Consider the following 15,204-nt stretch of genomic DNA (forward strand, 5'->3'; position numbering starts at 1 on the left):
ACTCAAATTTCTATATTAATAAAATAGCTCAGTTGTTTGGCTTAATTTCTTGTGTATTTTGATGTGCATGGGAATTTGTTTATTGTTGCTGCTTCCCTTTTCATGTCTTTGTTATTCGCTATAAATTTCAATTTGGGATATTACATTTAGCCCCCGAGTTGAGGTAAGGGAACAAGAGTACAATCAAAACCCGTTCTTTCCGCCAAATCCCCCCACTAATCCATGTCCAAGTGTGCCCAAGGAAAGCAAGCATAAGCACCCAATTACATAATGAAAAGTCATACCTTCGAGGTTGGAAGGCCCACCTTCAAACATACGATCATAACAGATGAGCAAGGGCACAATGGCTAGCTTAGGTGGCAGAGAATAATGGCACATCGAGCTATCTAGTGGCTGCAAGGGGTTGTTGGCTGCCGGCTGAAAACAAATCTAGGAGAAAATTTCTCCTAAAGGGGTCACCCACTAGTGATGGGTAACAATAATTTTACTACTCAAGTACTAGTCATAAATTTAGCTTGCATATCTCATGCATGCCACATGTAACTCATCCACATGCATGCAACTCTACATTCTACATGTCGTATGCAACTCACATGCATGCCGCATGCAAAGCTCTTAAAGAGGCAAAACAAGTTGTTAGGTAAGTCACAAGGCTAGAAGACCTTCCACAGCTACAGAAATCAACATTGGGTACATTACAATAAAGGGTATTTAAAAATATGGCCAAATCTCAAAGGCATAAACCCTAATTTTGACCTAATACTTCATGATTTCAGATCACCACGAAATTTCATTTCCATGTTGTACCCAAGAGAGGGTTATCTAGAGTGTGATTATTTTGCAAATACAGAAACCGTAATTTTGACCTAAGTTTGACCAAAGCTCATCATCATGAGAGGTATGTGAATATGTGATAAGATTTAAAGATGGATGAAATTTGTAAAACTAGAAATTTTTCAAGCTTGTGAAATCTTGAAAGTCTGATTTCTACCCTTTTGGAGTTGTAACCTGTTCATGCATGTGCCAAGGAATCCCTGGCACCTGCCTGCCTGGAAATCATGCTGCACTCTGAACTGAGGTACTGAAAATGGTCCCCAGGTGTCCACTGTTCTCTGAGAAAAATTGATCTGAAACATCTTTGAAAATAAAGGTACCTGGCCAAGTTACTCATGAACCATCAATGCCAAATCCATTCCTAATGTATCCATGAGCCTTTGATGCCAAATCCACTGCTAATGTATTCATGAACTGTCGATGCCGAATCAATCAAGATGAACTCTAAAGAAGTTCCCTCTATTCAGCAAATGTACTCACAAATGTGTTAAAACCTAACAATGAATCTGCCTAGGGAAAACTCACTATTAAGTTTTAACAATGCCCCCATCAAGTTCAGCTATGCAAACCACATCTGTTTGGGCTTCTTCCCACTGATGCTTAGTGGTATAGATTGCATCATATGTGAATACCATATTTCTATTTGTAGTACTTCGACAGCTTTTCATTAATTGGTTTTGGAATCCCGTTCCCAATTGGAGGACGTTGCATCTGGAGTCTTGACAGAATATCTTTCCAGCTGGATGGATAGATCTTGTAGAGTTTAACAGTGTACCATTCCAACGTGAAATAAGAAATGAATTTGCAATTGCATCTATCCTGTATATGAAATTACAGCCATGGATGAAATCTATTCTAGATGTGGGCTGATTAGCTCAAATTAGTGTCCAACAACTTTGCTGCGTTGTGTTTCAGTATTTGTTTCTCCCACTTAGATTCTCTTATTTTGAGTTATGTTCATAGCAGATGTTGAGTTAATTGATTTGTGTGAACAGAGTTTGTCCACTGCATATGCATGGTTTGGGATAGCATCTTCTCTAGGCATATATGCTGAACAGGGTCGTTTTCTTCTTTTACAGTGATTTCCAATTGTATTATCAAAGTTTAGTTGCTAATTCCTAATTCTGTGCAGGATTTACCAACTATTGTGTTCTCAACATTTCCCTTACAACGGCTAGAAAAGGAATATCTCATGATTCAAGTGCTTGATTATGACTATGCAACAGCAGATGATACTCTAGGTAATGTTTCTACAAGCATATATCTTTTCTCAACTTGAAATTCATAGAAAAAAAGATGCGCTATGAAGGAGGAACACGTCTTAAATTGGTGGATATTCATTGCTCTTCAAAATGCGAAGAAATCATAGGTATTTTTCAAATTAATCAATGATGATATACACGCAAAGATACGAGTTGTACCCAGCCCATGACAAATTCAAGGGGGTTTGAGATCATTCCTCAAAGTAGTGGCTTGTGTCAAGTGGGTTATTTTGAAAGGCTTCAGCTTGGCTGAATTTGTGCTGCAAGAGCAAGGTGCTCTACATCCTGGGTGGAGGCAATTCTCTGTCTGTGTAACACTAAGATAATGATGATATGCATGCAAAGGTATGAGTTGTACCCAGCCCATGACAAATTCAAAGGGTTTGATATCATTCGTCAGAGTAATGGCTTGCGTCAGGTAAGTTATTTTGACAGGCTTAAAGGTGGCTGTTTTGTGCTGCGAGAAGCAAGGTGCTCTACATCCTAGGTGGGGGTAATCCCCTGTCTTTGTGTAAAACTAGGTTTGTCTGTCTATATATATATATATATATATATATATATATATCTCCAAAAAAAATAGGCCAGATAAAATAATCAATCAACTAGGATAGCATAGATCAATCTTGACCATGGATCATTATGCACTTGAGGGTTTTGATCTGTCTGGTCGCTTAATAGATCGCGGTTGAAATGGATTTATGCTAATAGATCGCGGTTGAAATGGATTTATGCTAGGATAACCCATTTCCCGTCCATATTTTCAGGGACGGGGTCATTCTATCAACTTCCACAAAAGACGAATGCCTTCATCTGATAACTGTAGAAACAATATAATAAAAAAGTAAGCTGAAGTTAAACATTAGGACGGGACAAATTGTTCCACTCGAAGCTCTAGCAAATATGCAATCAAATATTTGATCAGTGGTGATAGTCCCGAGATATGGCTTTTTTCAGTAGTTTGTATTTATTTTGTCAATGTTTTAAAGGATTATTTGTTCCATGTACCTGGTGTAGGGTTTACGTCGATTCCCCTGGCACAAGCAGTATCTGCATTCAAAAAGGGTCTTCCCGAGCCTGTTTTCTTCAGAGTGGAAATCTTGCGTCATGGATTGCCTGCAGGAACTTTGGAGGGAAGCATGCAATTGACTTGGGAAAGAAATGTACTCAAAAAAAGATCATCCAAAATCACTAGAAAAATTATAGCCACAACATTGAGCTTTAAGAAAAATGTGTCGGCCAGGTAGCTAGAATATGATATGAGTTCTCCTTTCCTGTTCACTGTTAAGCTGTCAATATCTGTAACTTGAGCAAACTAGTAGTAAAGACTATTTAAGATTTAGCTTGTACAGAATATTCACTTTATATTTTGAATGCCTGCTCTCCGGTATTTTAACCTTTTATATATGTATATTACTAGCAGAATAAAGAAGAGATGATATTGTAAGGTTGGAAACAGCTACCCTCTCTTGGGTCATTTACAGTATACAACTTGAACTCAGTTTGAGAAAGCCTCTTACGTTTTATTACGATTCCTAGATTTCCATTTCTAGCATCCTTTCATGCAGCGGGGCCGTTGTTTTCAAGCATTCGAGGTAAAAATACAGCCTTCTGTAAATAACAATTGATTATGAGCAGCATTAATTTATAATCATTGGCATCACATCAAAATCAGTTTTTGCGTGTTCACATTTAATGAGAACACTCCCATTATGAAGAATAAAAAAGAACTTCACATGCATACTGAATTATTATTTTGGCAGTTGTCTATAATGCGATTTTTTGGAAGCCTTTCCTGTGGGTTTTTTTGGTCAAAATCCGGCAGAAATTTATTGGAATGACATGTTTGATCGCTAGTTTCTGCACAATCAAAGCGTCCCAGGGGTTTTTCACAGTGCTGAATCCAAATATGCAGTTAAAAAACCATTTTAACTGCAACAAATCAAGATTTAACCTCTATTTCTTCCGCCGGATTCTGTCACCGGAATCTCCAAAAAGTCACATTATAGACAACTCCATTATTTTGTGAATTCTGGGTCAGTCAATAACGCCACAAAAGACACATTGAAAGATTGTGAAACAGTATAGGTTATCAGTCCAACCTTCTTCCTTCTTTTTTTTTTTGGATTTTTCTCTTTAATTTTGTATATTGAATTAATTTTAAAACATATTTTTATATTATAATTTTTTTAATGATATATTATATTCAAAGATTTCAGAATTTTGTGATGCATACAGATTATCTTATTATCTTATTGATATTTCGAACCATTTAATGTGATATATCCTCTGAATATGGTGTACATGTTAATCCTCTGTTACCTTGGAAGTTAATAGAGAGTAAATCGTTTTTAAGTTTTGACGATCCATGTGAAGTTTAGAGAAAGTTCATAATCATTATTATGGTTCAAGTACCAAATAAATATTTAAAAGAGAAAAAAACTAAATTGAATTAAAAGAGAATTAAAATTTAAAATACACATTTTCTCATGAGTTTGATTTAAATTTTTTAACATCAATTTTTTTAAACATTAATTTTTTTTTAATGTTAATAGTTTTTTATAACTAATTCAAGTGTTACTCTTATCTGAGTGGAAGAACTTGAAGAAGTGGCTTACATTGAGGCGCAGTTCTGCAACAAACTAAATCATGCACCTCTAGTGTATCCAACTATTCTAGGCACTATGATATTTCAGCATTCTCTTAATGGTTTCAGTTATGGTTTTTCTATGTCACTAGGAATTCCACCGGTATTGTGGCATTATGTATTGCATAATGAAATCTTGGTCAGTGAACTTTTTTGTATGTATTTGGCTAGTATATGGATATTTGAGATAAAAGCCATCAACTTTTGTGGTTGGTATGGTTTGGAATCTCACAAACCACAACAAAAGTTATATTATATAATTGGTATCAATTTAATAAAAAGGACCAATATGGGGAGATATGTTGTAGTGGTGTAAATATTTGTAGACATATAACATTTATATGTCATCTAAAAGGGTAAAAGTAATATAGGGTTTAGTATGAGGGAGATGTTATAGTGTCCAGTATGAGATGTTGTAGTGTCAGTAAATGAATGTAAACATTTAAATATTGGCTCAATTAAATAATAAATTTAAGTCAAAAGAAATAAAAAAAAATGAAATTCATATTGATATATGCTCTTCAAACAATTGCATAAATAATTATAACTTACATTGGTTAATACAAAATTAATTAATAACGGTGGAAGTAAATATATTTATTTACATCTTATTCCTATCTTTTTTTATGCAAATAATTGAATTATGGTGGGAAGTAATTGATGTTATGGTTCAATCAAATGTTTGAAAAATAGTTATTTTAATGATATTGAAAAATAAATATTTAGTTTTCAAAGTTAAACATTATAATTTGCATTGGTCAATGTTAAACTAATAGTGATCAAACAAACAAATCAATTGTTAGAGACTTGCCTTGGGAGGGATTAATAATGATTTTGTAACCATATTTAAATTTAATGAATAAGTATATAAAAACTTAATAGTTATAATAAACTTACAATATAACAATATTATTAACCATGAAAATTTATCCCTACTTTGATGGTATTAACTTGCAAATATGTTTTGTTACAATATCATGGGCTAATACCATAGTTTATCAATAATGCATGCCCAAAAATCACAACTCATTTCAGAATCAAAAATTAAAATGTAAAATGTAAAATTTAATGTAATGTAATTTAAAATGTAAAATACAAAATGTACGTCAAAGAGCTACCAATTTGATCAGAACAAATTGGTTTGTTTATAATGTAAAGTTAGTATATCGTTGTTTTTTTAATAGGTTATTTCTTTATATATTATTATTGGTATAATCTCCATTATAAGTATTATTATATTGGACCTTACATATGTTATTGATTACACAGAGTGACAATTTTCGATCATATGGATGGAGGGGGGAGAGAGTGATAATTCTCGATCATATGGATGGAGGGAGGAGAGAGGAAAAAAGAGAAAGAGAGATGGGGGGATAATGAGGCGGAGAGAGAGAGTGGGGCAGGGGGGGAGAGAAGAAGAGAGATAATGACAGAGATGGAGGGGAGAGAGAGAGTGAGGGAGGGGGGAGAGAGGAAGGAAGAGAGAGAGGAGGGGAGTGAGAGAATGAGAGAGGGAGCGAGAGATAGAGGGAGTTGGAGGGGAAGAGAGAGGGAGGGAAGAACAAAGCCACAGATAGATAGAGGTGGAGAGAAAAAGAGAGTGGCAATGGAGAAATGGAGAGAGAGTGTGGGAGAGAGGAGAGGAGGAAAATAGAGAGGAAGACACATAGAGAAAGGGGGAGAGAGATAAGGAGAGAGTGATAGAGTTGGAGGGGAGAAAGAAAGAGAGAGATGTGGGGGACGGGAGGACAAAGAGAGGTGGGAGAAAAGGGGAGAGAGAGTGAGGGAGAGAGAAGAGGAGAGGAGAGTGAGAGGGGAGAGAAGGAGAAGAGAGAGAGGAGAGAGGGATGGAAAGAGAGATGGAGTTGGAGGGGGAGAGCGAGGGAGGGAAGAATAATGACAGAGAGATAAAAGTAGAGCGAGAGGGGGAATGACAATGGAGAGATGGAAAGAGTGTGAGAGCGAAAGAAGGGGTAGAGAGAGATGGAGGGGGGAGAAAGAGAGAGAGATAGTGAGAGAGTTGGAGGGCATAGAGAGAGAGATAAAGTGATGGGGGGGAGAGAAAGGGAGAGAGAAGGAGAGGGGGACGGAAGATGAGAGAGAGAGAGAGAGAGAGAGAGAGAGAGAGAGATTATGTGTGTTTTGGGGTTGAGATGGAGAGACAAACAAGGAGTGATCGAGGGAGATAGAAAGAGATATAGATGGAGGAGGGAGAGATATATAAACTCAGGAGAGAGAGATTGTGTGTTTAGGGGGTTGAGATAGAGAGATGGAGGGAGATATATATATATATATATATATATGGCAAAGGGGGGGGAGAAGGAAGAAGAGAGAGAAAAAGAGAGGGAGGGAGAAGTGCAGTAGAAGGAGAGAGATGGGGGAGAGAGGGAGGGAGATAGACATAAAAGTGGGGGGCGTGGGGGGGTGTGGGGGGGGAGGAAGAGAGGGAAGAAGAAAGAGATACACAATGACAAATACAAATATTATATAGTATTATGTAATATTGAACATTATTAACTATAAAGGAAGAAGAAGTAAGGCATTTACAAAAGGTAAAAGAAGTTGTATTTAGAAAGCCATGAATATTTTGGTTTTTCACTTAAATAGTTGCATTGGTTTTAGTATAAATGTTGATTTCTAATCTTGTTTGATTGATTGCATTGGATGCATTGAATTTAAGGTTGTTGTTGACTTCTAATCCTAATTGATTGTTTGCAGTAGATGTATTGATTTCAATGTAAACGTTGATTTCTAATCTTATTTGATTGCTTGCATTAGATACATTGATTTCAGTGTAGATGTTGATTTCTAATTATATTTTATTCCTTGCATTAAATGCATTGATTTCAATGTAGATGTTGATTTTTATTTTATGTAACTAGACATATGATATACATTAATTTCAAAGTAATTAGATTAATAGTGTACATTGATTTCAATGTAAGCACAAAAAAGTTATTCACGATGTGCATTGATTTTTGTGTTACAGTGATTCAACCATATTAAAATATTTGAACTTTGTAATAGTCCCTTGTTGATTTCCTATGTAAATAAATAAAAATGAGACCAAGGTCATGGGAGACGTATTCCAAGCTGAATGCTGCGAAAAAACATAGTGATGAGGATCAGTGGTGAATAATAAATGGCTATGGAAATTGGCAAAGACAAAGAGGCATTAATTGGCATGTATTTATGAAAATAATTTAAAATAAGAGAAAAGGGACATGGAAGGTTACAGATTTTCAAGAGAGGGAAATTGAAGGAAAATTAAGGAAAAAAAATTGAGGCCTCAATGATAAAAACGCTTATGAGGATCAGTTCACAACTTTTTGCCAGTTTTAGCTTGAAATTCTCTTCTATTCTCTCACCCTCTCATACTCTTACACACATAGAAAATTCTTGGAGCATGCTTGGAGCACTATAGTATTCACTTGGATTTGGAGAAAGAAGACAAAAGAAAGCAAGAAAGCGTAAGGGAACATTTGAATCAACAAGTACAACTCGCTTGCTTTGCAGGTAACAGGGTGCATGTGTGTTTTCCTTGTTGATTTATGGATACATGGTGTATGCAAGTGATTATTTGGTTATGTGATGTCATTAGCATGGACGATTGACTGGATTGACAATGGTTTTAGCCTTGGCTTTCCATTTCTTGGATAGCCATGGTGTTGTGGGTTTTCCCATTTGATTGTTTTCTAGTTAATATTCATAATTTCTTATGGTTGTGGGTTGGAACAAATGTTTTGGAAGCCCTGGAACAACTTGGATTGAGTTACTAGCTTTGGAGCCTAGGTTGGGACAAACACTCTTGAGCTCTTGCTGCGTTGAGTTACTAATCCCTGGAGTTGGGTTGGACAAACGCTTTGGAGTCCTGGAAGGCTATGGGTTGAGTGACTAATTCTTAAAGACCTCGACAACTTGGATAGAGACCGATCTGGTTGGTATTAGTGATGTTTGGTCGTAAGGTGGAATCATTGGTTGAGGATTGAGGTGGTTTGGCCTCTTGAAGCCCTTATTTGGTTTTGTTTGGTTTATTCCATGAGTTCCCACATTCATGCTTGGAATATGGCATGGGGGATATTGGCTGAAAGAGAGATTTGGTTAAGCTCATTCTATGGTTGGGTGGTACATGGAAGTCCCTGACTTGGTTGGTATTTTCATATATTAATAAGAGCTATTCTTCTATTGCGATTCATGCAATTTGTAGTGATTATGCTGGTGATATTATGGTTGAGTTTCCATAATTCATGTGCTAGTTATTTATTGGTTATTTGTTGGTTACATGATGTACCAAAAAAAAAGAAGCTAGACCAGATAAAATAATCAATCAACTAAGATAGCATAAATCAATCTTGACCATGGATCATTATGCACTTGAGGGTTCTGATCTATCTCGTCACTTAATAGATTGCGGTTGAAATGGATTTATGCTAGGATAACCCATTTCCCGTCCATATTTTCAAGGACTTGGTCATTCCATCAACTTCCACAAAAGACGATTGCCTTCATCTGATAACTATAGAAATAATATAATAAAAAAGTAAGTTGGAAGTTAAACATTAGGATGGGACAAATTGTTCCACTCAAAGCTCTAGCAAACATGCAATCAAATACTTGATCAGTGGTGATAATCCCGAGATATGGCTTTTTACAGTGGTTTTGTATTTATTTTGTCAATGTTTTAAGGGATTTTTTGTTCCATGTACCTCGTGTAGGGTTTACGTTGATCCTCCTTGAACAAGCAGTATCTCCATTCAAAAAGGGTCTTCCCAAGCATGTTTTCTTCAAAGTGGAAATCTTGCGTCATGGATTGCCTGTAGGAAGTGTGGAGGGAAGCATTCAATTGACTTGGAAAGAAATGTACCAAAAAAAGATCATCCAAAATCACTAGAAAAATTATAGCCACAACATTGAGCTTCAAGAAAAATGTGTCAGCCACATAGCTAGAATATGATATAAGTTATCCTTTCTTGTTCACTGTTAAGCTGTCAATATTTGTAACTTGAGCAAACTAGTAGTAAAGACTATTTAAGATTTATCTTGTACAAAATATTCACTTTACATTTTGAATGCCTGCTCTTAGGTATTTTAGCCTTTTATATATGTATATTACTAGCAGAATAAAGAAGAGATGATATTGTAAGGTTGGAAACAACTACCCTCTCTTGGGTCATTTACTGTATACAACTTGAACTCAGTTTGAGAAAGCCTCTTACGCTTTATTATGGTTCCTAGATTTTCATTTCTAGCATCCTTTCATGCAGCGGGGTCATTGTTTTCAAGCATTCGAGGTAAAAATACAGCCTTCTATAAATAACAATAGATTATGAGCAACACTAAGTTATAATTATTGGCATCACATCAAAATCAGTTTTTGCGTTTTCACATTTAATGAGAACACTGCCAGTATGAAGAATAAAAAAGAATTTCACATGCATACTTGAACTATTATTTTGTGAATTTGGGGTCAGTCAATAATGCCACAAAACACACATTGAAATATTGTGAAACAGTGAAGGTTATCAGTACAACATATGTTTTGTGATTTTTTTCTTTAATTTTGTATATTGAATTAATTTTAAATTATATTTTTATATTATAATTTTCTTAATAATATATTATATTCAAATATTTCATATTTTTGTGATACATACAGATTAAGCAAATGTTTTTCGCAATAATCACATTATCATATTGTTGGTCGATGTTTCGAACCATCTAATGTGGTACATCCTCGAAATATGGTGTACATGTTAATTCTCTATTACGTTTGAAGTTAATAGAGAGTAAATCATTTTTAAATTTTGATCATGCATTGGAAGTTTAGAGAAAGTTCATAATCATTATTATGGTTCAAGTACCAAATAAATATCCTTCCAAAATTTGTTCACGGGTCAAAAAAAAAATTGAATTAAAAAAAAATTGAAGAAAGATAATCAAATTGAACTAAAAAAAATTAAGAAAAAATTAAATTGAGTTAAAATTTAAAATACATATTTTATCATGAGTTTGATTTAAAATTTTTAACATCAATTTTTTTAAACATTAATTATTTTTTAATGTTAATAGTTTTTTTTATAACTAATTCAAGTGTTGCTCTTATGTGGGTGGAAGAACTTGAAGAAGTGGCTTACATTGAGGAGTAGTTCTGCAACAAAGTAAATCATGCACCTCTAGTGTATCCAACTATTTTAAACACTATGATATTTCAACATCTTCTTAATGGTTTCAGTTATGGTTTTTCTATGTCACTAGGAATTCCACCAGTATTGTGGCATAATGTATTTCATAATGAAATCTTGTTCAATGAGCCTTTTTGTATATATTTGGCTAGTATATGGATGTTTGAGATAAAAGCCATCAACTTTTGTGGTTGGTATGGTTTGGAATCTCACAAACCACAACAAAAGTATTTTATGTTATATAATTGGTACCAATTTAATAAAACGGACCAATATGGGGAGATAATGTTGTAGTGGTGAAAATATCTGTAAACATATAACATTTATATGTCATCTAAAAGGTTAAAAGTAATATAGAGTTCAGTATGAGGGAGATGTTGTAGTGTTAGTAAATGAATGTAAACATTTCAATGTTGGCTGTTGTGGGGGAAAGTATCCAACTCGGAATGACCCTAACCCACTCTAAGGGTGACAGTTCCTTAGCAACAGCTGAAAGCAAAGCTATCTAAAGTTTCTTCTTTATGACATGCAAGAGATAAAAGGAAGAGATCCACTTACCGATGTCTTGCGCAAATGGTCGATCCAATCTCCTTTGATTGCCGCTTGCTCCCAGCTCCAAGTCTTTTCACGGGCCCAGCTACACGAGATCCTGCAAACAAGACAAAGAAAGGAAACTACAAGAAGCATGCATTCATAATCGATTCAAGGATTAGCATAAATCAAAGACGCAAGTAAGACAATACACCATTGAAACACATGCGAATAGAAGAACCTCAAAAGCTTTATTAATATATGGAAGTAAGGTTCAGGCGGTGATACAACCACGAGAGGTCCAATCCAGCATCACCTTCCCGACGGAGAGAAATCTCTTCTTCACCTCCTTCAAGCAATCACCCAATGCTCACAACTGTAAACCAACAGCAATTCTTTGCACTAAATTCCGGCCTCCCTGATCCCATGGGATGAGATCCTTATATAGAGTTTTGGAGTGAAGATAAGTCAGCTTGATGTGTGACTTGTTGTCCTCTTCAACTCCAGTTGTTCTTCAGTTCTTCACTCGGAGTTTCTACCTTCCACTTGGAGTTTTAGAAGCTCTTAACTCATCATTAGGCGAATCTTATGATCAAGTGTCTTTTTGGAAGCTTCCTGGGCACTGGCACATTGAGAGAAAGATTCCTCCACATGTCAAAGTACGCCCAGCGCAGGTAGCCTTTGTTGCACTTGCGATGCAGCGCAGGTAGCCTTTGTTGCACTTGCTATGCAGTGCAGGTAGCCTTTGGAGCAGCTGCTTTGATCCAAAATTGACCTGTTTTTGAGTGTTTTTCAGTGGAGAACTGATTTGCAGTGCTGTGGTTTGCTGACCTTGTTCCTCTAAGGGTAAGAACAACATGTTTAGGGACTTTGGATCCCTCAGTTTATTGACATTTCATGCTCCATGCTGTAAGGCACAAAAATGTCTATAACAGTTGCCCCCTAAAGTATGAGGTCGTTTATCGGGTGAAATGCTTTATTAGGAGGATCCGAAGTTCATTCAAATCGTCGGGAGGTGACCTGTAACAAAATACAATACAATACATTATCTTTTCATACTTTCTTTTCATGATCTAGCTGAGGCGGGCATTTCCCATGCTTAGCTTTATAAATACATTTGTTGTACATAAACAGACGATCGTCTGATAAGAGACGGATAATTCTCTACTTTTAATTATCATCCTTTTAGTAGGATGCTCATCTGCTGCACATGTCTATGTTTTTATCTCCTGAATATATATCGCAGCCCGGATGGACGAAACTAGATCCGGGGTCTTCAAACTTGTCCGATCTTCACTTTAGTACAAGTCGATCCATGTGAGAATTTCTTGAAGTCGAACATGGAAAGACATCGCTTGATTACCAGTCAATAATGTAAACTGTTAACAAGCGCGAGAGGAATCACCGATAATGATGATGACCCTCAAGGTACTGCAGCACAATTCACGTGGTGTGAATATAGGATCTGACGTCGAACACCACGCAAAGTCTCCTGGTCGAAGGTCATTAATGTATACCTATCGCCGGGAGTGAGAAACTTGCCATTGAGGCATGCAAGCTTCAAAGTACTGAGGGGGTGTTCCTAGATCAACTTCTTGGATAGTGAGCTGATGTCGACAAGAAGTGATCCGTCAAAGGAGGGCCTTAATGAATCCCACATCAGTGACACGGAACGGAGCTAGTGATGATGGTGAAAACGATCTGTGAAATATGATTCAGGGTGGCGGTCATGGAAGGATGAAAGATGATGTACGGTAGTGGATGGGACCCGGTTGACACTTTCTGAATGACATCTCTTGAACATATAACGACACTGATGTGATGGATCGGTAGCATTACCCCATGTATGGATGGTATGGCGAGACCATGGTGAAGGGACCGGTGAATGATAATAACCCAACCCGATATTTACGGAGGCAAAAGTGTCATGTTCAAGAGCGACTTGCTACCATTAAGCTTTGAGGTTCTTCCCAATTTTTCCCCAGTCATTTCTGACCAGTACCTCTTTATTTTTGTCAAGCTTGAGGAGGATAACATATGCTTGTTCTATAACCTGCCCTTCGAGCAAGCCCATCGCTATGTTTTAACGAGCCTAGCGATAGGGAAACTCGTTCTCGTCTAAAGACAAGTTTGTCGCTATCTAATATTTTTAACGAGCCCAGCGACAAAGACAACTCGGTCCTTTTCATTTTTAGAGAGTCTGAAAAGGGTACATAAAGTGGACTCCAGGGGTCCTTTTTCGTCATTTAATCCCTTAAGTCCGAAAAAGTATAAAACAATACAGAAGGGATGAATGTTCGATATCTTTATCGAGCCGAACTAGACAAGCGCTCGATCTTTTTGTGCAATAATCCCTCAGGTCCAAAAAGATTAAAATCTAGAGGAGGGATAGCTCTTCCGGTCCTTTTAACGAGCTGGAAGGCCAAAACTCGGCAAACTTTTCATTTTTTACGAGTCAGTGAAAAGAGCTCAAAGAAGACTCGTCTTTTGAGGAACGAGTGATAAACAGGGATAGCAGCAGATTCCAGGTACAGGTTGGAATTTTCCAATCACGGCAGTATTACAAGGATGGCTAGGTGGGATCACTCTTCGCAGTTGTTCCTCAAAATAGGTAAACAATCAAGTGGATGTGAATGATCGGCCAAATGAAAAGTGGAGGTGATGGTGCACAAACACGACCAAGGCTTTTATGGCTGATGAATTTACGGTCTCAAATGGTTATTTACCGGTTCATTTTTTCTGAATGAGCTTGAACTCTGGGGGAAAGCCTGCTCACAAGCTTATGTTTATTTTTTAACGAGCATGAATTTCCGCATTAAAACTGCTCGGTTCTTGCGTTTATTTTTTTTTATTTTTTTTAACGAGCATGAACTTTGCCAAAACTGCTCGTTCTTTTGCATGCCCCCAGCATCATAATAACGCATGTCAAAGGAGGGTGCCCCCCAAGCTTCATTGCATTCAACTTGGTGGTTGGAATGAAGGTTTACCTTTGAATTTTGAAAAGGGGATTTGTTTCATTTTTTAATGAGGTTGACATAGTAAAAGAACTATCCTCGTGACTCCTTGTTTCATTTTTTAACGAGGTTGACATGAGATAAGAACCGTCCTCGGGGCCCATGTATTTACAGTATTTCCATTAGGGCGATGATCCATGCTGACAAAATGTTTAGGAATCTTCCGAATCCGTTAGATATAGAAGATTTCACATTGTAGGTTTCCACTGTGGCTACTTCCGCCAGATTACTCGCCGGCGGTAGGGCAAAAGTACCCATTAAGGCAGGGTCTTTTAGGAGACCTACTCCAACATTTCGAAGCGAATGATCGCTTCCATGGATCATTGGAATGCTTCCCGTAACTTGTGAACTGTCGGGGAGGAAAGTTTGTTGGTCGACGACTGTAATCCCTCCTTGAAAGGGAAATGCAATCTTCCTAAAGTAGGTTGACACAACTGCGGCCATGGCATATATCCAGGGCCTTCCCAGTAGGATGTTGTAATCGAGGTTTCCATCGATTACTTCAACATCAACTTCTACTGTTTTGCCCCCCAGTTCAACTTGCAAGTTACTTAAAATCCCGTATGGAGTGTATGATCGTCCATCAAATGCTTTTAATGTCGTTGACGATTTCGACAAGGGTGGTGAGCCTAAATTTTTCCAGCAACTCATCGACATAAGACATGTAGATGCCCCCTCATCAATAATTGTTCGATGAACAGTCTTGTTGAGGGCTTTCACTTGAATAAGGAAAGCTA

The 15,204-nt window shown here is 36.9% G+C and overlaps 2 protein-coding genes across 6 annotated transcripts in view; one reads left to right on the plus strand and one right to left on the minus strand.

Annotated features, from left to right (window-relative positions):
- Positions 1-3,215, minus strand: part of LOC149168804 (uncharacterized) — a 126,026-nt gene extending 122,811 nt beyond the window's left edge. Inside the window, exon 1 of the mRNA XM_089428426.1 lies at positions 3,102-3,215. The gene's annotated coding sequence lies outside the window, so the exon portion shown is untranslated. The remainder of the gene's footprint in view (positions 1-3,101) is intronic.
- Positions 1-3,836, plus strand: part of LOC149168803 (uncharacterized) — a 298,803-nt gene extending 294,967 nt beyond the window's left edge. For all 5 annotated transcript variants that reach the window (XM_089428420.1, XM_089428423.1, XM_089428425.1 and 2 more), the window contains 2 exons: positions 1,967-2,075; positions 3,111-3,836. In XM_089428420.1, coding sequence (XP_089284546.1) covers positions 1,967-2,075; positions 3,111-3,340 — 339 coding nt within the window. In that variant the 3' untranslated portion in view covers positions 3,341-3,836. The remainder of the gene's footprint in view (positions 1-1,966; positions 2,076-3,110) is intronic.
- Positions 3,837-15,204: the final 11,368 nt, after the last annotated feature.

This window comes from Pinus tabuliformis, chromosome 4_2 (assembly GCF_031772625.1).
Source record: "Pinus tabuliformis cultivar Carrire ecotype Pingquan chromosome 4_2, CPIR1, whole genome shotgun sequence".
Classification (NCBI taxonomy): Eukaryota; Viridiplantae; Streptophyta; class Pinopsida; order Pinales; family Pinaceae; genus Pinus; species Pinus tabuliformis.